Source organism: Eucyclogobius newberryi, unplaced genomic scaffold, assembly GCF_026437365.1.
Source record: "Eucyclogobius newberryi isolate DKJ021-1_F unplaced genomic scaffold, fEucNew1.0.hap1 SCAF_1, whole genome shotgun sequence".
NCBI lineage: Eukaryota > Metazoa > Chordata > Actinopteri > Gobiiformes > Gobiidae > Eucyclogobius > Eucyclogobius newberryi.
In genome coordinates, this window is record NW_027315723.1 from 21,361,025 (window position 1) to 21,386,863 (window position 25,839).

General features: G+C 42.8%; 2 protein-coding genes across 2 annotated transcripts; one reads left to right on the forward strand and one right to left on the reverse strand.

Moving 5' to 3' along the window:
- Positions 1–904: 904 nt before the first annotated feature.
- On the reverse strand, positions 905–7,748 carry wdcp (WD repeat and coiled coil containing). Its single transcript, XM_072440135.1, has 3 exons — positions 5,602–7,748; positions 4,545–4,665; positions 905–1,182 (listed from the first exon to the last, which is right to left on the reverse strand). The coding sequence occupies exons 1-3, from the start codon at positions 7,474–7,476 to the stop codon at positions 1,004–1,006; spliced, it is 2,175 nt and encodes a 724-aa protein (XP_072296236.1). The 5' UTR covers positions 7,477–7,748; the 3' UTR covers positions 905–1,003.
- A 1,186-nt stretch (positions 7,749–8,934) lies between these two features.
- Positions 8,935–25,319, forward strand: fkbp1b (FKBP prolyl isomerase 1B). The gene is made up of 4 exons (XM_072440137.1): positions 8,935–9,161; positions 11,091–11,138; positions 23,630–23,742; positions 25,180–25,319. Exons 1-4 carry the CDS (start codon positions 9,125–9,127, stop codon positions 25,306–25,308), a joined length of 327 nt encoding a protein of 108 aa, XP_072296238.1. The 5' UTR covers positions 8,935–9,124; the 3' UTR covers positions 25,309–25,319.
- The last annotated feature ends 520 nt before the right edge of the window (positions 25,320–25,839 follow it).

The following is a 25,839-nucleotide window of genomic DNA, read 5'->3' on the forward strand; positions in this document are numbered from 1 at the left end:
GCAGTTAAAGGCGTAATGGACAATAATTTTTTTTGGCCCAGATCTGAGTCTTATTTCCTCGTGGCGTGGACTGCCGATTAGTCCTGCCACGTATCAATCATAAAACGCACCTACCGCTCACCTGCAGCCGCGTGCGGCTCGTCCCATGAGAGCAGCACTTTCCGCGTGCCTAAGCGCATGGATCTATCATAATATAGTTCCCTCAGTGTACGGGACAAAATGAAGACGGAGAAAGACAGTTCGAGCTGACGCAGAAGTGGACAGAAATCTACGGGAGACGAGCGATGCGCTCCGTCGCGCTAATAAACAAACGCACGTGTGTGTTGTATCAGTCCGCAGGCGGAAGTGCGCATGCGCACTTCCGCCTGCGTTCTCAAATTGCCGAAAAATCGCCCATTGCGCCTTTAAGATAAATATGTTTTGAGAACTAAAAATTATAAAAATGTTATCAGAGAATAGTACATTTTTTAAGCTAATAATTTCCCTTCCTGTTTGTAATTGATGACATCACAGTAAGAAGTTACCCATAAAACACTGGGCAAAATTTCATTTAATGTCACAATTTTTAAAAATTTGACAAATAAAAATAAAAAAATACATATGAGCAGATTTATTTTGTTGAATTAATGTTTAAAGTATAAAAAAAAGTTTATTTTGGGTAAATTATGCATAAACTAGTGAGTAACTGAGTGACCCTAGTGTGATGTCACTTCCTGTCATTTTCTACAGCTTTTTCAAAAAGATTTCCACAAATACCTGCTCAATGGGTGCAAAACTATAATTTATATGTACGACAGGTATAAATACACCAAATAAAGTCGAAATTTGAAAATAGTAAGAACCTGTCATAGGCACTTTAACTGCACATGGAGCGGTCAAATGCACCCGTTTTGACCTGGTTTATGGGTCATACCACTGCACTTACTGGGCCTTTCCACATGAAACATAAACTGGCACAAAGTCCAACGTCTTCTCTCTAACCGCGATGATAACCTGCGTTGTCTTAAGCTAACGTTTCTGCGTGAGCGCTCGGACTCGGCGCCGGGCTGGAGGCGCAGGATGTCTCCGGCGTCCGCACGCTGGATTTCCTCTTCCCATTTCTCACGGTCAGTTCGTCCTTGGCTTTAAAGGTCAAAGGCACGAAACCGTCGGGGTCCGCCACCAGCACAATCCACAACGGCCCTGAGGAGACAGAAAGGATAGTAAGGTTTAGAGCGCTGCATGTTAAAGCTGTAGTGCCATTATGTTTGGAATATGTTCAAACAACTCCAGGAGCATTAAAGGGCGTGTCACAGGTTTTTACCATCTTCTAATGTTGACTTTATTTGGTGTATTTAAACATTTTGTATGTATAAATGATAGTTTTACACCAATCGAGTAGGTATTTGTGGAGAAAACGTTGAAAAAGCTATAGAAAATGACAGGAAGTGACATCATACACTCATTCCAGACAAAGTTTATGCATCATTTACACTAAAAAAACAACATTTTTACTCTGTTTAACATTATATTTTACATTTTATTTTCATTTGTCAAATAAAAAGAAGTGTGACATTAGATGAGTTTTTGCCCTGTGATTGCTGGGTAATTTCCAAATGTGATGTCATCAATTAACTACATTTAAATACAAATAGAGAAAGAGTTTGTTATTCACAGAAGACATTCTATTATCTAAATAATTTCAGCCTTTGCTGAAATTTCCAAAATATCGAGCTTTGGATATAAACTTTGGACATAGTTTATGACAGGAGTTTTACCAATTTGTGCTGATCTTTGCACTTTGATTAGAGAAGTTTGCTGGGGAAGACTTAAACTAAACTAAATCTAACCCAGTCTAAAGTCATGGAGATGGAAAAAAGAACCAAATACATGAGAAATGTGTGTTTTTTCTCACAAATTTGCTACTTTATACATTAAATTTGCATGTTTAAAAACTTGTAAATTTGCATATTTTTCCTCGAAAAACTTTTCCTTTGTTCTGGCAGATTTGTGCGTTTAAAAAGTCAAAGATTTGCCATCTTATTTTTGTTTCTTTCATCTATCCTGAAGCCTAACACGACTTCGTAGAAAAGTGACAATTTTGAACTAAATCAAGTCCTTTCTGATCAACTTTTCCACAAAAAAATAAACGTAAAGTGCTTTTCTATCTGGTCATTTATGTCAGTAAAGTTTGATTTCATAAAGAAAGTTACATATTGAGGATCTGGTAAGAAAACATGGCAGAAAGAAAGATTTTACTGTCGCTTCGGTCGCAACGTTGATGATCACAAATAACCGCAACGCTAAAGCTAGAAATCGTGACTTCCGATCTCTTTCACGCAGAAGAACGTCGCACAATTCTCAAACTATTCAGGAAAAGTCGGTCGGATTTTGCCCTACACGTGTTCATCAATACTTCTATCAACTGCAGTTTCGACTCTACTTCATGACAACCGTAGAAAGGAGACCTAAACCGTGAAACCGAGAATTACGTGCGTTTTGGAGCAAGTCTGGACCCTTGCGAGTCTTGGCCGCCACGGCAACAAAACCCTGCACGCTAAAAGTAGTAAGCGGCTTTTGTCTTAAAACCTTGTAATCTCACTAGGCTTTTAATCACTTCTATGAATAGCTCAGACACAACAAAAGAACAATGGGACCACAGTGGCCGTGCGACGCAGACAATAGTGCAACTTTAGCTCTTTTAAAGATTACATTACGTCATTACGTTAAAGCCTCCGTTAGCACATGCTACGAGTTAGCTTCCTCTTATTACTCCCGCCACGACAAGGTTAACCAATAATTGTGATTATTCAGGTCACAATTTAATCGTAGACGCCAAAAATAATAATCCTGACACAATTTTAGAAGCAAAATAAAGTCTTTTTAGTTCGATCTATCGTCCCAAAATAAACCTAAATGTAAAGAATGTGTTTTATTTGTCTCAATCATGAATAATGGTTAAATTGTGATGTTTGCTCAAATTTGACATCACCACAGCAGAGCTACACCAAGCAAACTGAGAGCTTTGCCACGGCGTAAACCACACGCTACTAAAGACAAAGTGTCATTATGTCGAGTGTCATTGTTTACTCTTTATAGCTGTGGTCGATCTAAGCTGTGTGAATCCAAAAAAATAACCTTTATTTTCGACTGCCGGCCGTAAATCGTGTTCAGTCTGAGAAGTCAAACCGCCCTGAGTTCAGCTTCTCAGACCGGTACCTTCAGATTGAAAATGACATCTGGATGAGAGTCGATTCAAAAACAAAAACTGGTGATTCACTGTTAGACCTTTTCTACCATGGACCATTTGCACTTTGAGTTAACAAAAGATGTGTTCAGATTTTCACATATTCATATCGCCTGAACTTTTACATTTTATTTATTTCCTGTTTTTTTTTTACCGAGCAGTCCCTTTGTTTTTATGTATTAATCCCATATTCACATAATTAAAACTAAGACATATGTTTTAATTTCACGATTCTACACCTTTATTATGCATCGTCAACTGTCAGGAGCCGCAAAGCCCTGAGACATGATGTACTATAACACAGGGCCATTCAACATCAGGCCCGGGGGCAAAATCCGGCCCTCCAAGCGATATAATCCTGTCCACAACCGATCTTCCAAATATAAAAAAAAGAAAGAAAATTTTGGTTTAATTCTGGGTTAGCACTAGTTTAGATCTGTTTAATTCTGCTTTAGGCTTGTTTTGGTTCTGGGTTAGTTCTGGGTCAGACCTGGTTAGTTCTAGTCTAGTCCTAGTTTAAACCTAGTTCAGTCTTGGATGTTCCTTGCAATGTTACTATATCATTTAAATCTATCAGCAGTTATTTTATTGCATTAACTACATTTAATGAAATAGACCCAACATTTTCCCACAGTGTCATGCGGTGCACCTCCGGCCCAGAGGCCTTGTCCCTCCGGAAAACCTGTCCCTCCGGAAAACCTGTCCCTCCGGAAAACCTGTCCCTCCGGAAAACCTGTCCCTCCGGAAAACCTGTCCCTCCGGAAACAGACTTTTAGATAGGATTTGAAAACACCGCGTCCAAATACTTTTGTTCGGGGGTACAAGGGCCGACTAGGCAAAAAAAACTAGTAGCTTTGGACCACGGCTCAGCAGCCAATTAGAGCCAAGCACACAAATTTCGTCGACCAATCAGCGCACAGCATGCAAATTGTCACTTGTAAACAGTAAACTGTAATGGTGGACTATCGTCAAATGCTTCCCGGCCCGATTTAATGATAACATTCCCTATTTTTCTAAGATTTATTAATTATATGACTGTCCCTGCACTCGAAAATGCCCGTCCACATTTTAAAATACCCCGTCCAAAATACGGGGAGACGGGTCTCTATCTAAAAGCCTGCCTGGAAAACCTGGCTCTCTGTAAAATGATAAAAGTTCCTACAAAGAGAACAAGGCCACGCTACAAGCTCGACGGACAGAAAGCTCAATTACCACGGGCCGCATTCGCCCGGAGCCTTGGCGCGGAACACTGACGAGCGCAAACGTCTGCAGCAACCGCTCGTGCTTCTGCAGCAACCGCTCGTGCTTCTGCTCTTACCGTACATCATCTCCACCGTGGTCAGGCCAAAAACGTCCTGCAGCGCGCGCAGACACAGCTTTCCATCGCACAGCAGCACCGGCCGCCGCTCGTCTATGAACACGTTTTCGGACAGCTGCTTCTGCCAAAAGCAAAAAGCCGAGACAGAACGTAAAGTAACGCCACGACGTCAATCGAATCCGCATCACTACACGTCTATATTACCCAGATGTAGTTTAGACCTCTGTAAACATCTTTCGGACGATGCAACCTTTATTAGTTCATATTTCTCTAATGATAAATTCAAACTCCTCCTGCGGAATCTGTCAGAAACATTTAACTTCTGCTGCAGTTTGAAGTGTCGCCATGAGAAACAACAGGGTCTAATCACATAACTCCTCTCTTAATTCGATACGTGCTGATTTATCACACTGCAGCTGGATTTAAACTCTCAAACTGAAGCGGTTGTGCGCATCCATTAAATGCAAATTACATTCAGTAGCTAGCGTTTTCCCTTTAACACTACGGAGACTAAGGCGACTTTAATTTCTACCGTAAAACGATCTAATTCATGGTACTTTATCACTTCTTGAATCGTCATCGATTTTCTCGATAATCAGATCCATCCAAAACGTGCCAGAATGTCCCGCTAAAAGTTTTGTTTGAGGATGAAATAAATATATATAAAAAAACACTGTAAAATGTACTCCAAAAGATCAATAATAACAACTGTACGACTACAAATTGTGTAATGATTATTTATCTTTGTATTTGTTTGTAATTTGATTTTAATCCCTCTTTTCCAGTTACGAAAAGCACTTTGAATTACTTTGTGAACAAAACTGCTAGACAAATAAACTTGCCTTGCTTTTATTTCAATTTAATTCTTAAATCTGCTCATTTTTGCCACTTTTTATCGACAGCACAGTTCTTAATCACTGACAATATACTCGAATATTTGAATTTAACACTTTCAAAACTGCAATAACCGACATTCGAACACGTCGCCCGACTCTAGCCTTGGCAGAATTTTGTGGGAAACACCGATCGTAGCTAAAAATAAATACTTTTCCAATACCTGGCACGTGACGTTGGCGTAAGGCGGCTCCGTGTACTGCGGGTAGACGCTTTGAGCCTTCTTGCCGTTTTGTGTGACGTCCCTCATCTCCGCCAAACACTGCTGCACGTCCGAGAAGCGCGTGAAGAGCCTCTCCATGTTGTGCACCAGCTGCTCCAGGGCGCGCTCCCGCTGCACCGCCCGCCGGTCCGGTTCGCCCTGGACCCTGTCCGACAGCTCTGGACGCGGCGAGCTGGCCCTGCTCGAGTCCCTGCTGACCTGCCCCGCCACCGCCAAGCTGCTCAGTCGGCTCACCTGCTCCATGTCGTAGTTCTCCAGCGTGATGGACGACGAGCTGGACACCGCTTTGTCGGAGGATCGGTCGGAGAAGTCGACGGAGCTGGTGACGGGGCTCGGCTCGTTGCTCCTCAGCTCCTCGACCAGTCTCCTCCTGTTGGCGGGCGAACGGAACGCCCCGCCTCCCGGTAAAACCAAGTCCTTAATCCAAGGCCGTTCCCTGTCCTCCTTAGAGATGTGCTCCGAATGTCTCCTAATCCCTGGACTTGGGGCAGGCGCGACGGGGTTGTCTGCGGGCGGCGTGTGAGGGATCTCCCCGTCGTTCGACAGCTCCTTCGCCAAAAGCCGCAAAGCGTATTTATCGGTGTTCGACGCCGGGAGGAACGCGGGGTCGCTGGACTTCTGCCTGCCGATCATGAGCAGGAGCGTTTTGTCGTTGAGGAAGCAGATGCCTTTGGGCCGGTCGTTCGCCTGGAGCGAGATCTGCTGGATGTTGGGCATGGCCGAGGGGGTGATGCAGTACACGAGCACCATGTTGGACGTGTTGGAAGCCACGGCCACGGTGGAACCGCGCGGATCGAACGCGATGACGTCGGGGACCAAAACGCCGGGGATGCTGACTTTGCGGGTGGTGGTGACTTTGCGCTCGTAGGTTACTAGGATGAGGTGAGAGGAGTCTTGCCCCGAGCCAGTCAGCGTGTCCCTCCGGCGCAGGTGGATGAGCGGGCACGGGTCAGAGCGGCGGTGTCGGGCCAGAAGGTGGGTGAGATCCAGCGGCCCGGTGCTGGGGTGGTACGAGCGCTCCGAGAACGATCTCCTCCTGTCCAAGACGCCGTCCTCCTCTGAGATCTGGTGGCTCTGAAGTGACTCCGCTTCGGCCGGTAAATCGAACGACATCCCGGCGTTCAGGCCGCAGATTTTGTCCAGCGGCAGTTCCGTGGCGACGGCGACCTGCGCCTCGCCCGTGGACTCCATGGCGCAGATGTAGCCACCGACGTCGAACACGGGGCAGAACGAGCACGCCATGATGCTTTTCTGAATGTCGTTCCAGATGTACGAGTGTAAAGCGCTGCCCATTGCCACGACGAGGCGGGTGCCGTCCTTAGTCCAGCACGCGCAGTGGATCAGGCCGCTGCCTTTAATGTCTGCTTTGATCCTGCGATTGTCCACCCGGACCGAGAACAGGACCGACGTGTCTCGCTTGGTCAGCACCGCCAACACGTCCAGTTTGGGATGCCACACGCAGCCGTGGGACAGCAGCGGGAACGGCTCGCTCATCTCGCAGGTCTGAGTGCACAGGAGCTTGTTCTGCTCCAGAGTGCTGAGCTGCAGTTGCCACACGCTGACATGCTTCTTGTGCTGGACCGCCAACAGCGCCGGCGAATCCAAGCAGCAGAGCGGACCCCAAAAGAGGCCGAAGACGTGCTCGAACTGACCGATGACATTGGTGTCCCCGAATTTGACCTCTCCGTTGATGAAATACAGGGCCGTCAAGCAGACCTGTTTGCCGTCCGTCCAGGCTATCCCGTGCACGGGGTGGATGGCCCGGTGGAGGGTGTTGATGCCGGTTCTGAGCAGCTTTGCCTTTCCGAGATCCATCCTGTCAGAGGGGCGGCGAAAGAGAAATGACTCACCAAGTTACCATTGATTATAGCCACTTTGTGCAGTCTAAATTACACCAAACGGGACCGGCTAGTGCTACCTACGAAGATTAGGAGTAGCAAAAGCCTCTGGTGTCTCCTTCCAAGTACATTCCTTAATCTCTCTACCTGAGCTGAGGCAGCGGTGACGAGCGCTAATAGCTGCTTACGCTTCGATGACCTTAATGGCCACAGGTCCAGTGCTGAGCGGGTGTGGAGTGGGTGTGTCTTATCAGCACTCAATACTGTCACGTTGGATTAAGACCGCGGCGATCACAGCCGAGAGGAACACCGCGCTAAACGAGTAAATAATGTGGAGGATCGTATCATTTAGATAAAGGTCCGAAATGTTCATAAATCAAACAGTGGTAAAAGTGGGAGGTGATAAATGATTTTCAATGTTTATCCCTTAAGAACATGTAAATAAGTATGTTGTGAGTGTACTATCTTCTTTAGTCCAAGTTAAGATCAAATGTAAAAGCATTCTGTTTGTATCAGGAGTTTAGCTGATAAAAGACATATTTATAGTGTTTTATTTAGTTGTATTACTTTTGCTGGTCAGTTGCAAGTCTGTAACCCCCCAAAAAAGTGAAAACTTGGGGATGAATAAAAGTAATTTTGGTTCAATATTTACGCTTTCTTCTGTTTATACGACAATATCACAATTTAATATCACTCACGTAAAAGAGGCTCATCATAGTCATCGTTTATTTGTGCATCTTTATCGTGGATCTCGTGGACCAAAGTTAGGCATTTATCTTTAAAAAATATTTATCTTTAATCTTATCTATAGCTGCAAATATCCAAATGAAGGTTAAATGAACACATGGACTAGTCATAAACACATGACTGCGAATAACATGGACAAGTTCCGTTAATTGATCAATTGATCAAAGCACTTAATAAAGCGGAATAAATACTTATGAAAGGCTCAACACATCAACAAACATTCCTATTTTAAAGCTACAGCGTGCGGTTGCCATGGGTTACTTCATATAAATTCGTAATCTGTCACTGACGAAAATTACGCGCGGAATAACAAACAATTTTAACGAATAACTCTCAGTTTATTACCGACAGTTGGTGTTTCGCGGCTTCGCACGTTCCCACGGTGCCGCGAGCTAACCCGGAAGCAAACAAAGTAAAGCATGCCCGCGCACGTCCGAGCGGTGCATTGTGGGGGACGTAGTCGAAACGTGGCAAAAACGCCGTGTGGCCGCTTGATGGCGCTGCGCGAACTACGAACGCCTTTCACGCCACTAAAAAAACGCATTTAAAACCAAATACACGCCGCGGTAACGATCGGAACGCGGCTCTGGAATGCGGCGGGCGCGTTGAACGGACGGAAATTAACGATTCGGCCGCGGGGGAAAGTACGATCGCGCCTCGGAGCGTTGCGTGCGCGTGCCGCCGTGGGTCACTTGACGTCGCGCCTCTCCTCCGCCGTGGACGACTCGTGCGCGCTACGGCTCCTAAGCGCTTGTCGCCGCTGAACGCACGCTAACCCTCCCCCGGTCCGTAGCGAGCTTAAACGGGGTAACATTCGCTCGCTAGACGTCCTCTCGGCGTGTACGGTCCCGGTGCTCGTGGCCGTAGCTGCGCAAGAAATGGGTGTGGAAGTCGAAACTATATCCCCGGGTGACGGTGAGTGGATTTGTTCGCTTCTTCTTCGCTTTTGCTAGCTTACTTTCCTCTCCTTTTCCGCTTGAATCGTGTCGCAAAGTGGTTCAAACGTGTCGCGGTGCGGGGTGAAGCGCGTGGCGGCGTGTGCGGACACCGGCGGCGTGTTTTCCGTGCGCTATACTGCGTAATTACAACCTTTTCCCCCCGCACCGGTCACCGTCCCCCGCGCGCCCCGTGCACTGTCGTTTCCAGGGCTGTATCTACTGTAAATGCACGTTAAGAGACTAAATTTAACACGTAAACAAGCGTAAATATGCATGTTTTTTGGGGCCATTGCATGAGATTTACGGTCAGCGGATGCTCGCGTGGAACGAGGCGTTTTTTTCTGGACACTAGAGCACACGGTGTAATTAGGGGACATTCGAAACCCCTTTAGCTTGTAAAAATAAGCTGCGGGGTAAAGTTTCAGTATGTGAGAGCGAGGGGACCCCCGAGAGGACCCCCGGCCGCTTCTTTTAGTCCCGTCCTAGCTTTAGGCCAAGGAAACTGTTAACTCTGCCGTTGTTAATGTGGAGGATTAACACAGGGCTGGGCACAGGGCTGGGCACAGGGCTGGGCACAGGGCTGGGCACAGGGCTGGGCACAGGGCTGGGCACAGGGCTGGGCACAGGGCTGGGCACAGGGCTGGGCACAGGCTTTGGGAGGTAAACATGCCATGTCAGTGCCCAACCCAGAGCAGGACTTCTGCTGTAGTCTGGGCTAGGGTGGGCACTAGGTGGGCACTGGTTTAGCACTGGTTTGGACACATTTGGACGAAATTATGGTCCGTATTCCAAGTTAATTGAGATGATTTTTTGCTTTAGTCCAAGTTTATGCCCAGTTTGTAGTCTGGGCTAGGGTTGGCACTGGGTTGGCGCTGGTTTTGGCCCTGGTTTTGGCACTGGTTTAAGACACATTTGGACGACTTTATGGTCTGTATTCCGAGTTAATTGAGTTGATTTCTTGCTTAGTCCAAGTTAATTCCTGGTGTCCAAGCGTTTTTAGTCTTGATTGTGGTGGTACGGACATGGTTTTATCTCTGTTTTGTTAATGCGACATAGAAGTTTAGATTGAAGTTAATCCTGAGTGAGAAATATATAGAAGAACAAAAGATAATTTGCAGTTGGTGGTGGTTTAGATATGCAAACAGGTAGAACATAACTTCATAAAGAGACAGAAACAGTCAGCGTTATCTCCCAAACAAGGACATAAAGTGATGTTTCTACCTTTTTTGGCTTTTATGGTGCATTTTACATTTCTGTTCACGTTTTGACACGAAAAATGATCAGAATCAGAAAAAGGCCATTGTCAGTGAAATAATAATAGCCAGAAAAAGAAGAAGAATTCAATGGATTTAGTGATTTGGGGTAAAACTGATGCTTTGGTAAACTTGTTAGCATGTTCTTTATGCTATAGTTATCTGAATAACTGTTCATATGTTACGTTAACATACCAGACACTTACCACAGTTCTGTCTGTGCCTCATGTAGCTGAAGGTGTTAGCGTTAGCATACGTACACCTATTCACCATGTTCTCTCATCTGTTATTATTTTAAACTGCATTTCAAGATGAAATGTCTGTTCTTGGTCTTGGATTTGATCAAATAGATTTCCCCAACAAATGCAACTTATATGTGTTTTTTTCTTCTCTATTATGCGTTTTTGGCCAGTGCGATTTATACTGCGTTGCGATTTATAATCCGGAAAATACGGTAACTGGTGTTTTGGATGTAAACACACACCAAAAATCTGATTATGGACACATAATTGTTCTCAGTGACTGAACTTGAGCCTCTGTCATGGAAACAACAACGATAACAACAACCACGACAACCACAACGACGACAACCACAACGACGTAAGTATGTTTAACTTTTGCATAAATTAACCATGTTTCTTTTGTTGTTGCAGGGAGAACATTTCCAAAGAAGGGCCAGACGTGCGTGGTACATTACATAGGTAAATATCCGCTGCTTTTTCTCCCGCACCTAATACTATTACTATTACTCGTACTGCACCTCCGGCATGTTTACACCCGTGTCTCGCCGCGGCGTCACAGCGTCGCCACGCCCCAAACAAGAGTGGCTACACAAGTTGAGCCTAAAACACAAAAGGCCTGGAAATATCAACGTGAGACTGCACAAACTTCCTCCTTTTCCTGTATTTGTCGGCGCGTCCCGTTTGGGAAGTACATTTGGGTTGCTCGGTGCCTCGGGCTTAGCAGTCCAGACAACTAGGTCAGACGGAAAGTAAACAAGAGCCGGCTCATGTGTCATAAAGCTGCTGAATGATTGGCTTATTACAGGTTTATAAAAAAAAAAAGTGTTGTGTCACCGCGGAGGGTTGTTAAGTGCCCGGGTTATTGTCGTGTGTCTGCAGGCGAGTGTTCCAGCTGTCCTCGTGTGTCGGACTTATGTGGCCGTGATAAACCCTCGCGTCACCGGAAATAGCAATGAGCATTTAGTTAATATCTTAAAGTGTTAGAAATGTGATTCTACCCTGAATAATTTTCATTAAAAACTCTCTACAATCCCTATTTTGGGAGCGTTCACATTTGTCGTTTTTTGGTCCTGATGTGGACTTGGTTTGGACCTGTTCTAGTCCTGATCAAGTCCTGATCAAGTCCTGATCCAGTCCTGATCCAGTCCTGATCCAGTCCTGATCCAGTCCTGGTCTAGTCCTGGTCTAGTCCTGGTCTAGTCCAGGACTAGTCCTGGACTAGTCCTGGACTAGTCCTGGTCTAGTCCTGGTCTAGTCCTGGTCTAGTCCTGGACTAGTCCTGTTCATGTCCTGGTCTAGTCCTGTTCTAGCCCTGTTCTATCCCTGTTCTATCCCTGGTCTATCCCTGGTCTATCCCTGGTCTAGCCCTGGTCTAGCCCTGGTCTAGCCCTGGTCTAGCCCTGGTCTAGCCCTGGTCTAGCCCTGGTCTAGTCCTGTCCTAGTCCTGTCCTAGTCCTGTCCTAGTCCTGTCCTAGTCCTGGTTTAGTCCTGGTTTAGTCCAGGTCTAATCCAGGTCTTGTCTAGGTCTGGTCCTGTTCTAGGCCTGTTCTAGTCCTGTTCTAGCCCTGGTCTAGTCCAGGTTGAGTGTTGTTTTTAGTCCTGATTAAGTCTGAATTGGCACAACAAAGCTGTGTTTTTGACCTTGACCGTATAGTTTTTGGTTAAGGTTAAGGTGTACATTAGTACTTAATTCTCTGCATTTGACACATCTTTCACATCTGTTTACTTAACCGTTATTTTAAGGCGCTTTTAAACATGGAAAGTTTAGCAAAGAACCTTTTTTTAATGAATATACCTGCCTGTACTTCTTAACACTGTTGATATTATTGCTTTGCCCATTTCCCTAAACCTGAAATTAAACCTGGGAACATACGATAGTGTGTGTCGACGCCTGGATCTATCACACAGCTTTCCACTGACTTATAACAGGAAAAGACTTATTAATCATAATTAACTAAGAGCTGAAAAGCTAAAAATGCCCCCAAACTGATTTAATACGGACAAATTGGGCAATTAAATCATGTTTACCTTTGTTTACATTCGCAACTAGAACCAAAATGGCGGCAAATAGTGTCAAAAAACAAAGACTTCATATCGCATAAAAGTGCATATTAAACAGGTTTTTGAATAAATATAAAACAGTTGCACACACAAAACTTGCTCCAGACTAAACTCTAAAAAGAAACCTGCCAAGAGGTTAATCAAGTTTCTGATACGCGACTCTTCTAAGAAACTCAGACGGCGACGAGATTAACCCAGTTTCCCTCTCTGATACTGGACTCTTTGTTCGGCGTGTCACTCGGCATTAGAAAGAGTAAGACCCTCATGCTGCTGCGTGACCGTTATGTTTACGGCGCGTGCATATCCTCAGATGGAACGTCGTGAAAGTTCATAACGACGTCTTGAAGCCCTTTTTTTCAAAACTTTCCCAGACTCTTTGCACTTTCACCCACGACCCACGCTCAAACACAACGCCGAGGACTTAATCTGAAAACGCCTTCATGATGTTGCCTTCGACGCGATTCCGAACATCAAAAAGTTTCACAATGACGTTTCAGACGGCTGGAAATGGGATTAGGACGAGTGAAAGCGCGCGGCGTCGCCTGACTCGGGGTCGCGCGTCCAGGGGTGAAAAGTCCACGAGTTTCACCCCGGCTATTTAGACGCTGTCGGGGCGAATACTTTGAATACGTATTTAGTGAATTCTGTTCTCGAGAGTACTGCGATTCTGAATACTTTTCACTGAATATTTTCACTTAAACTTACGTTATATCATAGTGTTTGTTTCACGGTCTGTGCGTTTATTTAACACTGGTTATAGAAGAGGAAATCACACATGCACTCAGGGTTTTTCATTTTTCTTGCTATTAAATTGTGTGATGTTCTGTAACGTATTCCTTTTCATTTTCAGTAACTACCGTATTTTCCGGACTATAAGTCGCACCAGCCAAAAAATGCATAATGGAGAAGAAAAAAACATATGCAAGTTGCACTGGAGTGTGAAATGCGGTTGCAAGTGTGAAAATAACAAATAACATCACATATAAGTCGCTCCGGAGTATAAGTGTATAAGTATAAATACAAATATACGTTGCGCCCCGGCCAAAAGTATGAAAAAGGGTGCAACTTATAGTCTGGAAAATACGGTATATTCTGAATGCAGTTGCATGCGTGTTAGTTTACTATGATGGAGACAGACTAAGCACAAAACATTCATATTTTTAGAGGTCAAGACCTGTTAATGAATGATATAATGTGTGATATGAGGTATGTTTCATTAATAAAGTACTACAATTTAGTTATTTCAATTTTTATTCAATTAAGAGTACTATACTAACTGTTAAAAATATCAATACCCAGATACTAATTGACATTTAAACTAGTAGACAAATACACTAAATTTGGTCCACAAATACACAAAATTAACACACATTACACATTATTTTCATGCAATTGTGTCATAAAAAGTATATATTTATATAATGTTTCAGAACTAGGGTTCCAACAAAATAATTGATTAATCGCAACTAATCGATGATAGAAATGTTCGTAAAATAATCAAGTAACCTGATAATTGTTAACCGGTCCATACACATCCTCCCGAAACATGTCATGAGTTGAGAGAAGAGGTTTTACCACTCGGACAGAACAAGAACACAAAAATGACGTCGGGAATGTGTACATTTAGTGTTGATGAAAACACCCTTCATCCTTTGGACTAAACAAGACTTGACGGACTTGCTGTGCCTTTATTTTACTCGTATTTGTCAATTTTACTATTGTGATTATTTTTCATTATTTCTATTATTATTACCTTATTTTCCCGGCCATAAGTCGCACCTTTTTTCATAGTTTTGGCCAGGGTGCGACTTATACTATACTTAATATATGTTTTTTTTTCTTCTCTATTATGCATTTTTTGGCTGGTGCGACTTATACTCCGGTGCGACTTAAGAAAATACAGTATCATGTTTCATTTTTTGTCCTACTCTCTGGTCCTGTTTCTTGTTTTTTTTTTGTATGTATTTAAAATAAAGGGAGTGTCTGCAGAGCCGCGGCGCGCGCCAGGTAAAGGTTAGGGTTAGCCATGAGGCTATAACGGGCTATAAGGCAAATGCCGCGGTCCCTGAAACTGCGCGGCAATTTGACCGCGCCGCGGCTCTCCAGCCACGTCCTTAAAAAAATTCAAACTGTAAATAATCTCCACCAGGATGTCGTCGGTTCAGCTTTATCCGGGTAAAATTTAATAAAAACCTGATTTTCGCTGGCCTTTCACGTTAGAAAGATTGCCGGACTAATCAATTACCAAAGCAATCGTTCGTCGCAGCCCTATTTGGAACCTTTGTACGGACAAGTTTGCGATTACTCGATTGCTAAATTAACCGATGGCGTCATCGGCCGCAGCGCTCGGATTGGACCGGTAAGATCTGCCCCGGGGGGGTGACGTCGCCGCTAAATGCAGAGAGGCCTTTCCTTTACCATGTTTGCGATCCCGTCGCGAGCGCTGAGACCCAACACTGCATCTTGGTGCGTCACACAGAAATAGATAGGGCCGTAAGTCAGGAGATGTCAAGTGGCCTTAGAAGCGGGAACGCAGCGTTTAAATCGACCCGCAATACCATCGGTCTAGACACACCGTTGCTTCCCGTGTGCTGTTTATTTTCCCTCGCACCTAATTACATATATTCCGCTTCTTGACACTTCTTGAGGAGCATTTTCCAACCGGTGTCCAAATCGCGCTTTGGACGGACGCCATTAGGAAAAAGGCAGCAATCTTTGAACAAGTGTCATTGTTTTCTCCGCTAATAACACGATAGCTTGTCTCGTTTCGCATAACCTGTCGTGTAGCTCTGCACAAGCATGTTCTGAAATACGCCGTCTTTTTGTGAATCCAGTTCTTAAAACGCAAAACTGGACAGAAAAATCGCAATCACTGTAGATGTTTTTCCCAATTGGTTCAGCTAGCTACTCCATACGCAACGTTGTATCGGAATTATACTAAATACTAGACGATAGAATGTCATTTTCAACAGTAAAAGTGGTTTCTATCTTTAATAGTGTCATGTGGCCTTATTTGTAGGGTTTAAATGCCTGTTTATGGAGCTCTTTTCACCATTATAAAGCTATTATTTTGTAGTGGATTGAAAATATATGGCAGCGCTGCTAATTGCACTTGGACACTAGCTCTGATTGATCAAGACCATTCTTAAAACTATCACGGCTGCCGTGAACAAGTATCAAGTAATTATCGAAAGATCTCCATGAACTAACCACAAATTTGACCCAAAGTGCCCTGAAAAAACAAGAAAGGTAATAGTAAACTGCATATTTGTTTGTAAAAAGGCAGAATAGATTCACAATTGATTCCAAAATCCCCATATAACGCTTCAAAATCTCTTTAAGTCAACTGATACAAACTTATATAGAACACAATTCGTACATTTGAGCAATAAATCAGTGAATAATACATACAATACAATACATTTAGAGAATATAATAGTGCTAAAAAGGAGTGGGTGAATTCAGAACGCTGTACAGAACATTAAAATCACAACACAAACACAAATAACTTTTTTTTAACTTTCAAGCAGATTAAGTAACTAAGTAAACATTTTCTTTCTCTCTTTAGACACACATTGTAATCACATACAAAAGTAATTCACCCAGCCAAATATTTCAAAAAAGAGCCAGGGTTTCTCAGGAGAGTTGTCTTCGGGTCGATGTCACTAGAGACAGCAGGGGGCGACGATGCAAACGTTCAATAAGGTGAAAATGTTACTTAGTTCTGCTTTAAGGGATAAGAGTGCGGACAAACTCCAGTTAAGACGCGTATTACCGTATTTTACTTATACTTATACTCTGCAGCGACTTATAGTTGATATTATTTGTTATTTTCACACTTGCAACCGCATTTCATACTTCAGTGCGACTTATGTATGTTTTTTTCTTCTCTATTATGCATTTTTATTGCAACTTATAGTCCGGAAAATACGGTAGTTGACTAAACACTTACAGGCTTAAAAACTATTCAGGAAAGATTACACATTTTGCCCTCTTTACGTAATTTGTTTCAGCATTGATACTTATTAAAACGACTATCTAGTTTTGTTACTAGTTTATATATCGATTAGCGTCTGAGCGTCCACGTTATGTTCACCGCAGCGTGAAAGCTTGCGTCTGCGAAATGCATCCAGCGAACATGTTCTTTGTAGACGGAAAGCTCAGCTCGGGGGACGGGGGGGTCTGGTACTGTCACTGGCGTCTTTCCTAGACGGGGGCGCGACAGGATACGGCCCGGGGGGGGGGGGAAGCAAAAATAACCCCACCCCGCCGCAGCAGATATGGCCAGGCTGTAACGACGAGCATGCGAACTCTCCGGAGAACACGGAGCGAGATAGGAACCGGAGAATGTTTTATTTTTGTAACGTGACCCCGCCTGCAATTATAAATTATAGTGATTTTACATCCATTATAATGCCTAAAAATACTGGTTTACTGGACATAGAGTGACTGTTCTTCAGAAGTAATTCGATCCAACTCGACACGCAGCTGTTCAGTTCAACACAATTGTGCTTTATGTTTAATGTACGTCAGGTTTCAGGAAATGTAATGAATGGGACATTGTAGATGACCGTAGCTCTGGGTAATGCAATATGAATTACAGCTGTGAAGTACATTATGTTTTATCTACATATTAGTGGGTCTGTTTTTAGAAACGTTTTCTTGCATCTCGTGTTGGTTTTAGCCTCGTGTTGTTGTAATTTGACCCTGATGTGAATCTCATTAGCCTGAAACCTAAAACATCACCTCAGTTTAAAGGTGAACTACCTGCCACCTGTTTGTCTCTATGGAGATGTCATTGCTTTGCCTGAAATGTTCCATATTATGGCATTAAACGTATCTATCTTGCGTTTATTATTGCCCCAAAATACCTTGAAAAAACATAAATAAGAGTCTTATTTTCCCCGGACAAAACTGGAGCCGTTTTCAGGTCATTAGACAAGTATTTCCTGCTCTGTGTTGGTCAAATACACTCAGAATACCACAGTGTGACAGTCGTCCGCAAGAATAACCCGTTTAATTGACTATGACTGCATTGAGTCTTGTCTCTCTAAAGATCTGACCTGTAACTTGGCTTGGTGGACGTCATCTGTTTGTCTTTAGGGTGATAGATACTTCTAATAGTAACAGCATCTCCATGTAGAAAACTGCTCCAACAGAAAAGTTATAGTACATGTCGGTGTAATCCCCAGGAGTGTTCCATTGTAGAACATGACGGCTTGACTTAAAGTTAGTTAGTGTAGTAATTACTTATTTTGTTTTATCTTTTTATATGTTTAAAAGTTAAATGTTCTATATGTAACAAGGCTAAGATGTAAATTACCCGTCACACATGTTTAACTTGACTACTGCTAACTTCTTATGTTACTACTACTACTACTGTAACTGCTACTACTACTGCTGCTACTACTACTACTGCTGCTACTACTGCTACTGCTACTGCTGCTACTGCTACTGCTACTACTACTACTACTGCTGCTGCTGCTGCTGCTGCTGCTGCTGCTGCTGCTGCTGCTGCCGCCGCTGCCGCCGTCGCCACTGCTACTGCTACTGCTACTGCTAGTGCTACCGCTAGTGCTGCCGCCACCACTACCGTAAATGTAGCATCAGCCGTTTGCCAGAACTCCAACCCACTTTCAAACCGCCAGTGTCTTCCGCCCCCCCGCCGGTGTCTTCCGCCCCCCGCCGGTGTCTTCCGCCCCTCGCCGGTGTCTTCCGCCCCCCGCCGGTGTCTTCCGCCCCCCCGCCGGTGTCTTCCGCCCCCCGCCGGTGTCTTTTGCACTCGGTGACTCCGCCGCCTGGAACCGTCCCAAACCCACAGACATCGAGCCCCCTGCGCCGGCGGGAGCGGGAGACGACGGCCCGGCGTCTAAGTTTAGGGCGGCGTGAAAGCGGAGACGCGCACATCGGTTAAACCCAACTCTACGGGCGAGTTCAAATGCCAGTTATTCACACTTGTTGAATTATGGCTCAGAAAGATAAGCCCGAGAACAGGAGCTCCAAATCTGGTGGGCAAACTGTAAATGTTTCTTTTACGGAGTTTGATAGCGGCGCAGGAGGGTTTACGCACATCGTTAGGTGGTCTTTCTTTGTTTGTGTCGAACTTTGCTACTTTTACTCAGCAAGTACTTATTTTTTTATGTTATGGTATCACCCTGATTTAGGCCTTCACGTTTATTTGGAGGAAATGGATGAATGGATGTTGTAATAATGACTTTATCGACATGTCCTTCGGTAAAAGGTCGACAGAACCGTATGCTTTGGCGTTCAATATTTATCGTGTGTACATTTACGCGGTAAAAGCGGGAAGAACTTTCTTAAAACTACTGTGGCATTGGTGTGTTCCTTTCAAGACCTCGTTTGGCCCCAAGTTCGACCTGGAATCGTCCTGTTGCAGACCAGATTTAGAGCTGGCGATGTTCGAAAAGCTAAATCCTTTCTTTGTCGGTCGTTGGTGTGAAACGTGACTAAATATTCATTCTGTGTTTAATTTGGCCATTTATTCATTGCAGTTCATGTTTTTCAGCTTTATCTTACATTTAAAAAGAGTTTCCAGGATTAGCTTGCTTTAAAGGTTGAATGGACGATTTTTTTGGCACAAATCTAAGTCTTATTTCCTCGTGGCGTGGACTGCCGATTAGTCCTGCCACGTATCAATCATAAAACGCACCTACCGCTCACCTGCAGCCGCGTGTGGCTCGTTTCCGCGTGCCTAAGCGCACGGATCTATCATAATATAGTTCCCTCAGTGTACGGGACAAAATGAAAACGGAGAAAGACAGTTCGAGCTGACTCAGAAAAAGACGGAAATCTACGGGAGACGAGAGATGCGATGCGCTCCGTTGCGCTAATAAACAAACGCACGTGTGTGTTGTATCAGTCCGCACGGGGGAGTGCGCATGCGCACTTCTGCCCGAGTTCTCAAATCGCCGAAAAATCGTCCATTGCGCCTTTAATTTGACCCGTAACCCCGTGTAAGTAGCGTAAAGTTGCGCCAATATTATCTTTTTTTTTTTCTTGACATTTTCCGCATCCAAACGCCGCACTTCAGAGTCTGTCATCGCGGCCCACGTCGATTTGCTCTTGGTTCATGCCGGACACGTGACCCATGTTTGATCTTGTCGCTAATCTAGTCGTAAACAAGTGTAAACGCCAAAGAAAATCTGCATAAACCGCTCAAACGCCAGAGCGATTAACACAACAACAAACAACGTCGTACAGAAACATGACGGACTCGGATTAGGACAGTTTTACCTGGTTTGTGCCTGAGACTTTGTGTGCGTGTTAATAGCCCTGCACTTAGTATTAGTAAAGCTTTTATGCGGTTTTGATCTTTAAGTGCATCAATAACCGTCTTTGCCCGTTATGAGTTCGCGACATGAAGAAGCAGGAAAGTGGTTTGATGGATCCAGTTCTGCAGAAAGCTGTGACTGTAGAAAGTCATCGTGGTGATACTACTACTGCAGGATCGGCCTTATGAGACCGATTATTGACTGTTTCCTGACAATTTTGCAAATGTCCTCCCTGCTCTTCTTTTTCATTTTTTTAATTAAACAACAACAATCAACATTACAATACAGTCACAAAACTAAACTAAAATATTCCACCTTCACCACATATTTACACAAAAAAGACAACTATAGAAAACTATAAACCAAAAAACTAATTAAGTAACATTGATACATCATACATAAAAACAAAAAAACATTTAAAAAGAATAAACAGGAAACAACAAACACCAGTATTTCAATGTTTTAGTAGGCCATATATTTCTTTCCAAAAGGATTTTATTTACTTGAAAACATGAAAACATGTATTATTATTATTTTTTATTATTATTTTATCTTTTGTCTTTTTTTCCTCCCTGCTCTTCTTTTCCCAAAACAAAAATGGGCCAAAAACATCCAAAATGAGAAAAAATGAAAATAAAAAACATGCTTAAAAAGAAGATAATTGGGTGTCACACTTCCCCATACTATTTTTTGCATCTAAAAAGTACTTTGTGTCACTTGAATGGCACACTTCAGCCTAATACTCTATATACATGATTAAACTTGTTTCCATCATAGACTTCAACATATTTTTCAGTTTAGAAAGTATAGAAAGTCTTTGTGTTGATACTACTACTGCAGTTTCGGCGTTATGAGACTAATTATTGACTGCGAATGTCTTCCCTGCTCTTCTTTTCCCAAAACAAAAATGGGCCAAAATGAGAAAAAATGAAAATAAAAAAACTTGCTTAAAAAGAAGATAATTGGGTGTTCTAAAAAGTTCTTTGTCACTTGAATGGCACACTTCAGCCTAATACTCTAAATACACAATTAAACTTGTTTCCATCAAAAGTTCAACATATTTTTCTGCGTTTGTGTTATTTTGGGTCCCGTGAAGAGCTGCGACGGTGACAAATGAAGTGGTTCTTTTAGCTGAGCGCCCTGAGCTGTTGTTATCACGCTTGAATTGTCGCGGACCGTTGTAAGGAGGACATTCCTGCACTTTCTTCCCGCGGTGGTCCAGATATGGGCCGGCGATGGCCTAGTTCACTTTAAAAATAATCCACCGAACCAGGCCACTCGTCCCACCCCCAAATCAGATGGTTTTCTGGGATTTTTGGGACCAGGTATTTCAAACTGTTTTACGATTACTGTGAGGAAAAAACATCACATTTTAAACGAAAAATCGTCGTCTAATTTAATAGATCAGGGGTTCCCAAACTTCTCTGGCCGGAACCCCCAAAATAACCTCTACAACCCATTCGAGACCCCCACAATAAACTAAATAGATGTCTGTAATAATTTCAAGTTCTAAATCTTTGAAGATACTTGCTTTATTTGTATTTATTTTAGTGGTTTATTGTGCTATCTGACACTATTTTACCAAAACAGTTTTGAATAAAAAAAATATAGTTTAAATTTTTTAAAATGACATCATTAAATCGTCTCAGAAACTTGGAAACCACTGCAATAGATGGCCATTCTCATAGGGCTGTAATCTTTTGGTCATTGAGTTGATTAATCGGTCCATGGTTTTATTTAGATTAAAAGGATTTATGTGGAACAGCAGCCAGGAGTATAAGCCTCACAGGCCAAAAAGTGCATGATAGAGAAAAAAACATATAGAAGTTCCACTGGAGTATAAGTATAAGTATATAAGTATAAGTCGCACCTTTTTTCATGGCCGGGGTGCGACTTATATAGTCCGGTAAATATGGTATATATATCTAACATACTTTTCTGTCTAAATTATTGTTTTAGCACGCCGTCCTGTGCCGTTGTAGTATTTTGAGTGCAGTTTGTGTTAGATAAATGGAAATATAGTATTGATATATTTTGCCACGCCCCTTTAAGTCGATGTCGGTCGATAGGGCGTGTCTTACAGCTCTACGTTCCCATATGAGCCACTTTAAAAACACACATGAAGGTAACGTGAATGTTCTTTGTGCTTTGTATTGTAATGAATGATCAAGATGATGGATTAGTGAATAATGTCCCTGTGAGTAAATCTCTGCAGATGTTTCCTCCTCGTCTCTGTCCAGTTCTAGGGCACAGTTTGTGTCAAGTCTGCGCTGCAGCTCAGAACTCAGATGAAGTTCATTATTGAGAACCAAAGAACCGCAGTAACATCCCCACGTCTGGAGAAATAAACAGAGAAAAAACAAGGTTCTTTTCTAAGTGCCCCCTACAGGTCGGACCACTCATTGAACTAAGATGCAGTTAAGATAAATATGTTTGGAATTTTGCTAAAAATGAAAACAAATGTTATCCCATAATAGCACATTTTTTAGGATTATAATTTAACTTCCTGTTTGTTATTGATGACACCACACTAGGAAATTACCCGACAAACACTGGGCCAAAACTCATCTAACGTCATAATTTGTTTTAAATTTGACAAATAAAAATATATGAGTGACTTTATTTTTTTGAATTAATGTTAATTGGTATCACGCATAATTGGTTAATTATGCATAAACTTTGTCTATAATAAGTGTCCCTACTGTGATGTCATTTCCTGTCATTTCCTACAGATTTTTCGATGTTTTCTCCACAAATACATCCTTGATTGGTGTAAAACTATCATTTATATGTAACACGTATCAATACACCAGATAAAGTCAAAATTAGAAAATGGTAGAAGCCTGTCATGTGCACTTTAAAGGTTGCTTTGCCTTTCTTGGTCGGTACGAGACATAAACCTTGATGAAAGACGATACGCAACGATTCAGACAAATGTAAATTCACCACATTTTGTTCATGTTTCTTGCTCGTTATTGCACCTACCATTATATTTCAGCCACAAATTATTATTATTATTATTATTGTAACTATTGCGCTCCCAACACTACAGCGTATCAGTTGCAAAAGTGAAAACCTCAAGATCTTTCTCCAGAGAGACAACCATCGAGATTTTGTGGCTCGCAGTTTTCTATCCCTGTGAAGTTCATGTCAAAAATGCATTGCCCAGTATTTGTTAAGGACTTCATTTCTGCGTTTGGTTTTATTTTCATATTTTATGTCCACTAATGTTCTGAAATTAAAAGAACTGGTTCCTTTAGGGCAGTTTAAATAATTATAATAATAATATTCAGTTTACATGTTGTGTATATTCTACATTTTTCAAGTGTACATTTTTCAAGTGTAATGTAATGTAAAAACTGTTTGTTTTTTCTCTCACAAGAATTTGCCCTTTGTTCATTTGGTTAACTGAGACTAATCCAAGGTTTAGATAAAGCGTCTAGACCCCATAAATCCTCCCGACTAATCTACGGGGGGCTTAATTTTTAACAGCTCGCTAACCGCCAAGACGTGAATTCAATGCGCGACCGTGGCCTTCTCCTTCTCATCATATAATCATCAAGCCCGCCTCTGATCGTGATTATCTTTCTGTTTCAGGCATGCTGCAAAACGGGAAAAAGTTCGACTCTTCTCGAGATAGGAATAAACCTTTTCAGTTCAAGCTTGGGAAGGCGGAAGTCATTAAGGGCTGGGAAGAAGGCGTAGCACAGGTAAAACGCAAGACAATCGCTCAATAAGTCGGTTTTCTGCTATTGTGTACGTTTTTGTTGTGTTGTTTTGAGTCATTTAATAAAGAGCTTGGTGTCTTGTCTCGTTAGTTCTTTGGTTTTCAGCATTTCCCACTTCGAATCAGGAGTTCTGTCGATTTCTTTACCCCTCGAGTCGAGTGTCTTGCCCAGGGACACGGCAACAGTAGGCCCCCCCGTCAAACCATAGAGCCTCCAGTTGGTGGGTGCGCTCTCGGCCCACTGTACCACTGTAAATGTCACACAAATTAACTAAAATGTGATTGTGTGGGAAAAAGGGAGCAGTTTGTCCCGCGCCATTGTCAGCTCAACTCAAGTGCAGGTAAAGCCGATGAGCTAAAGAGTGCAAATATCGGCGTATCGATATATCGGTCCGTCTTGAGTGAATACTGTCGTGTCACTGGGCAAGGCACGTCACTCACCGGTCGCTACAAAGAGCACACGCGGCCGGGGATGTGGGGATTATGAGGTTAATCATGATTGTGACGGAAGGATTAATGTAATAAACACCAAGAACAACCATTATCGAGTGAAATATTTAATAAAGATAAAACTCTGGATCATCTCTCCTGGTGCATTCTTACTGATGCCCCCTGGTGGTCACAATCTGTATAAGCCACACAATTAGCTCTCCCCACAACGGTGATAGTTTAGGTCACAATATAATCGTAAAGGCTATTATATAGAAAAGTGGCAATTTTCCAACATTTTTTTTTTTTTTTTTTTAGAAGATTTTAGTTATTTCTGTTCATCCTTTCCTCAAAAAAGTAAACCTACATGTAAAGTGCTTTTAAAAAAAAAAATCTTGCTGCTTACGTCAAATTAATAATCCAGAAAGTTTGCTTTCATGAAGCCGGTCACACACTGAGGAGCAGTGAAGTGTTAAGAAAACGAGAATGAAAGAAAATTTTATTGTATTACCCCAAATCACTAAATCCATTGAATTCTTCTTCCTCTGTGTCACATCTAAACAACTCCACAAACACAGGAGGTAGAGGAAGTGCAGATTCTTCTTCTGCGTCGCTTAGAGTCTAGAGTGCCCTCTTGAGGTTGTCAGTGTGACAATAACTAACAAAAGGATATAAGAATGTGTTGATAATGGCCCACATATGCTATGAAAAAAGGTGCAACTTATTGTCCGGCACATACGGTATATATATCACAATATAATATATTTTAGGACAGCCCTACCATACTGTGGCACATTCTGACAGCTCCATGGATACAAACGTGTTCACCGGTAAAACATGTGTACAAACAGATGCTCGTGCTCAAACTTGTGCCTTTTATGTACTACTTTCCCTCTCGCTCCAAACACAAAACCACTCCTGAATGAAACAAACAAACAAACAAACAAACAAACAAACAAACAAACGTGTTGAGTGTCTGTTTGTGTTTCAGATGAGCCTGGGCCAGAGGGCTAAACTCACCTGCACACCAGACATGGCCTACGGCACCGTCGGTCACCCAGGGGTCATCCCGCCCAACGCCACGCTTATATTCGACGTAGAATTACTGAAGCTGGAGTAAAGTCGTCCATGGAAGTTTTAGCAGTCAAGGCTGCGTTTGCCACGGGGAGAACACTACCTGCCGTCACCTCCCGTCACTTACGTTATTACCGTCTCATTTCTACTTTTTCTGTTCAGCATTTTAAAAAGTATCTACGTACGCCGCTTCGCTCGTGCACAGTATGGATAACCTCACCGACGCATTTCATCCTGCTTTACCCCCTGACACGTCATGCATCCTATTCGTTGTTTTGAGTCAAATGCTTTTCCATTTGTTTCACCTGTACATTTTTGTTGTTGTTAATAAAACAAATTAAACTCATTATTCAACCACACAATGTTGCAATCCAAATACTGCCTTACTGTCTAATCAAGCAGAGGATGGGTGGAGTTTGGCTGGTACAATAGCTAATCCTTAATATTCTACCTGGGAATTACCACTGTCTGCATTGCCACTTTGATAAAAAATAAAAAGTTAGTCCTGCTGAATGCTCTGAATGATGTCGCTATGTTAAGTATATTTTATATCCTTCATAACACATTACTGCTAATG

What these genes read in the sequence shown, in the direction of transcription:
- wdcp (XM_072440135.1), bottom strand. Translation starts at nt 7,476, where the DNA reads ATGGATCTCGGAAAGGCAAAGCTGCTCAGAACCGGCATCAACACCCTC. An exon ending in ACGCCAACGTCACGTGCCAG is followed by an intron (nt 4,666 to 5,601) that starts GTATTGGAAAAG and finishes TGCTTTTGGCAG; the next exon opens with AAGCAGCTGTCCGAAAACGT. An exon ending in CACGGTGGAGATGATGTACG is followed by an intron (nt 1,183 to 4,544) that starts GTAAGAGCAGAA and finishes CTGTCTCCTCAG; the next exon opens with GGCCGTTGTGGATTGTGCTG.
- fkbp1b (XM_072440137.1), top strand. Translation starts at nt 9,125, where the DNA reads ATGGGTGTGGAAGTCGAAACTATATCCCCGGGTGACG. An exon ending in AACTATATCCCCGGGTGACG is followed by an intron (nt 9,162 to 11,090) that starts GTGAGTGGATTT and finishes TTGTTGTTGCAG; the next exon opens with GGAGAACATTTCCAAAGAAG. An exon ending in GGGAAGAAGGCGTAGCACAG is followed by an intron (nt 23,743 to 25,179) that starts GTAAAACGCAAG and finishes TTTGTGTTTCAG; the next exon opens with ATGAGCCTGGGCCAGAGGGC.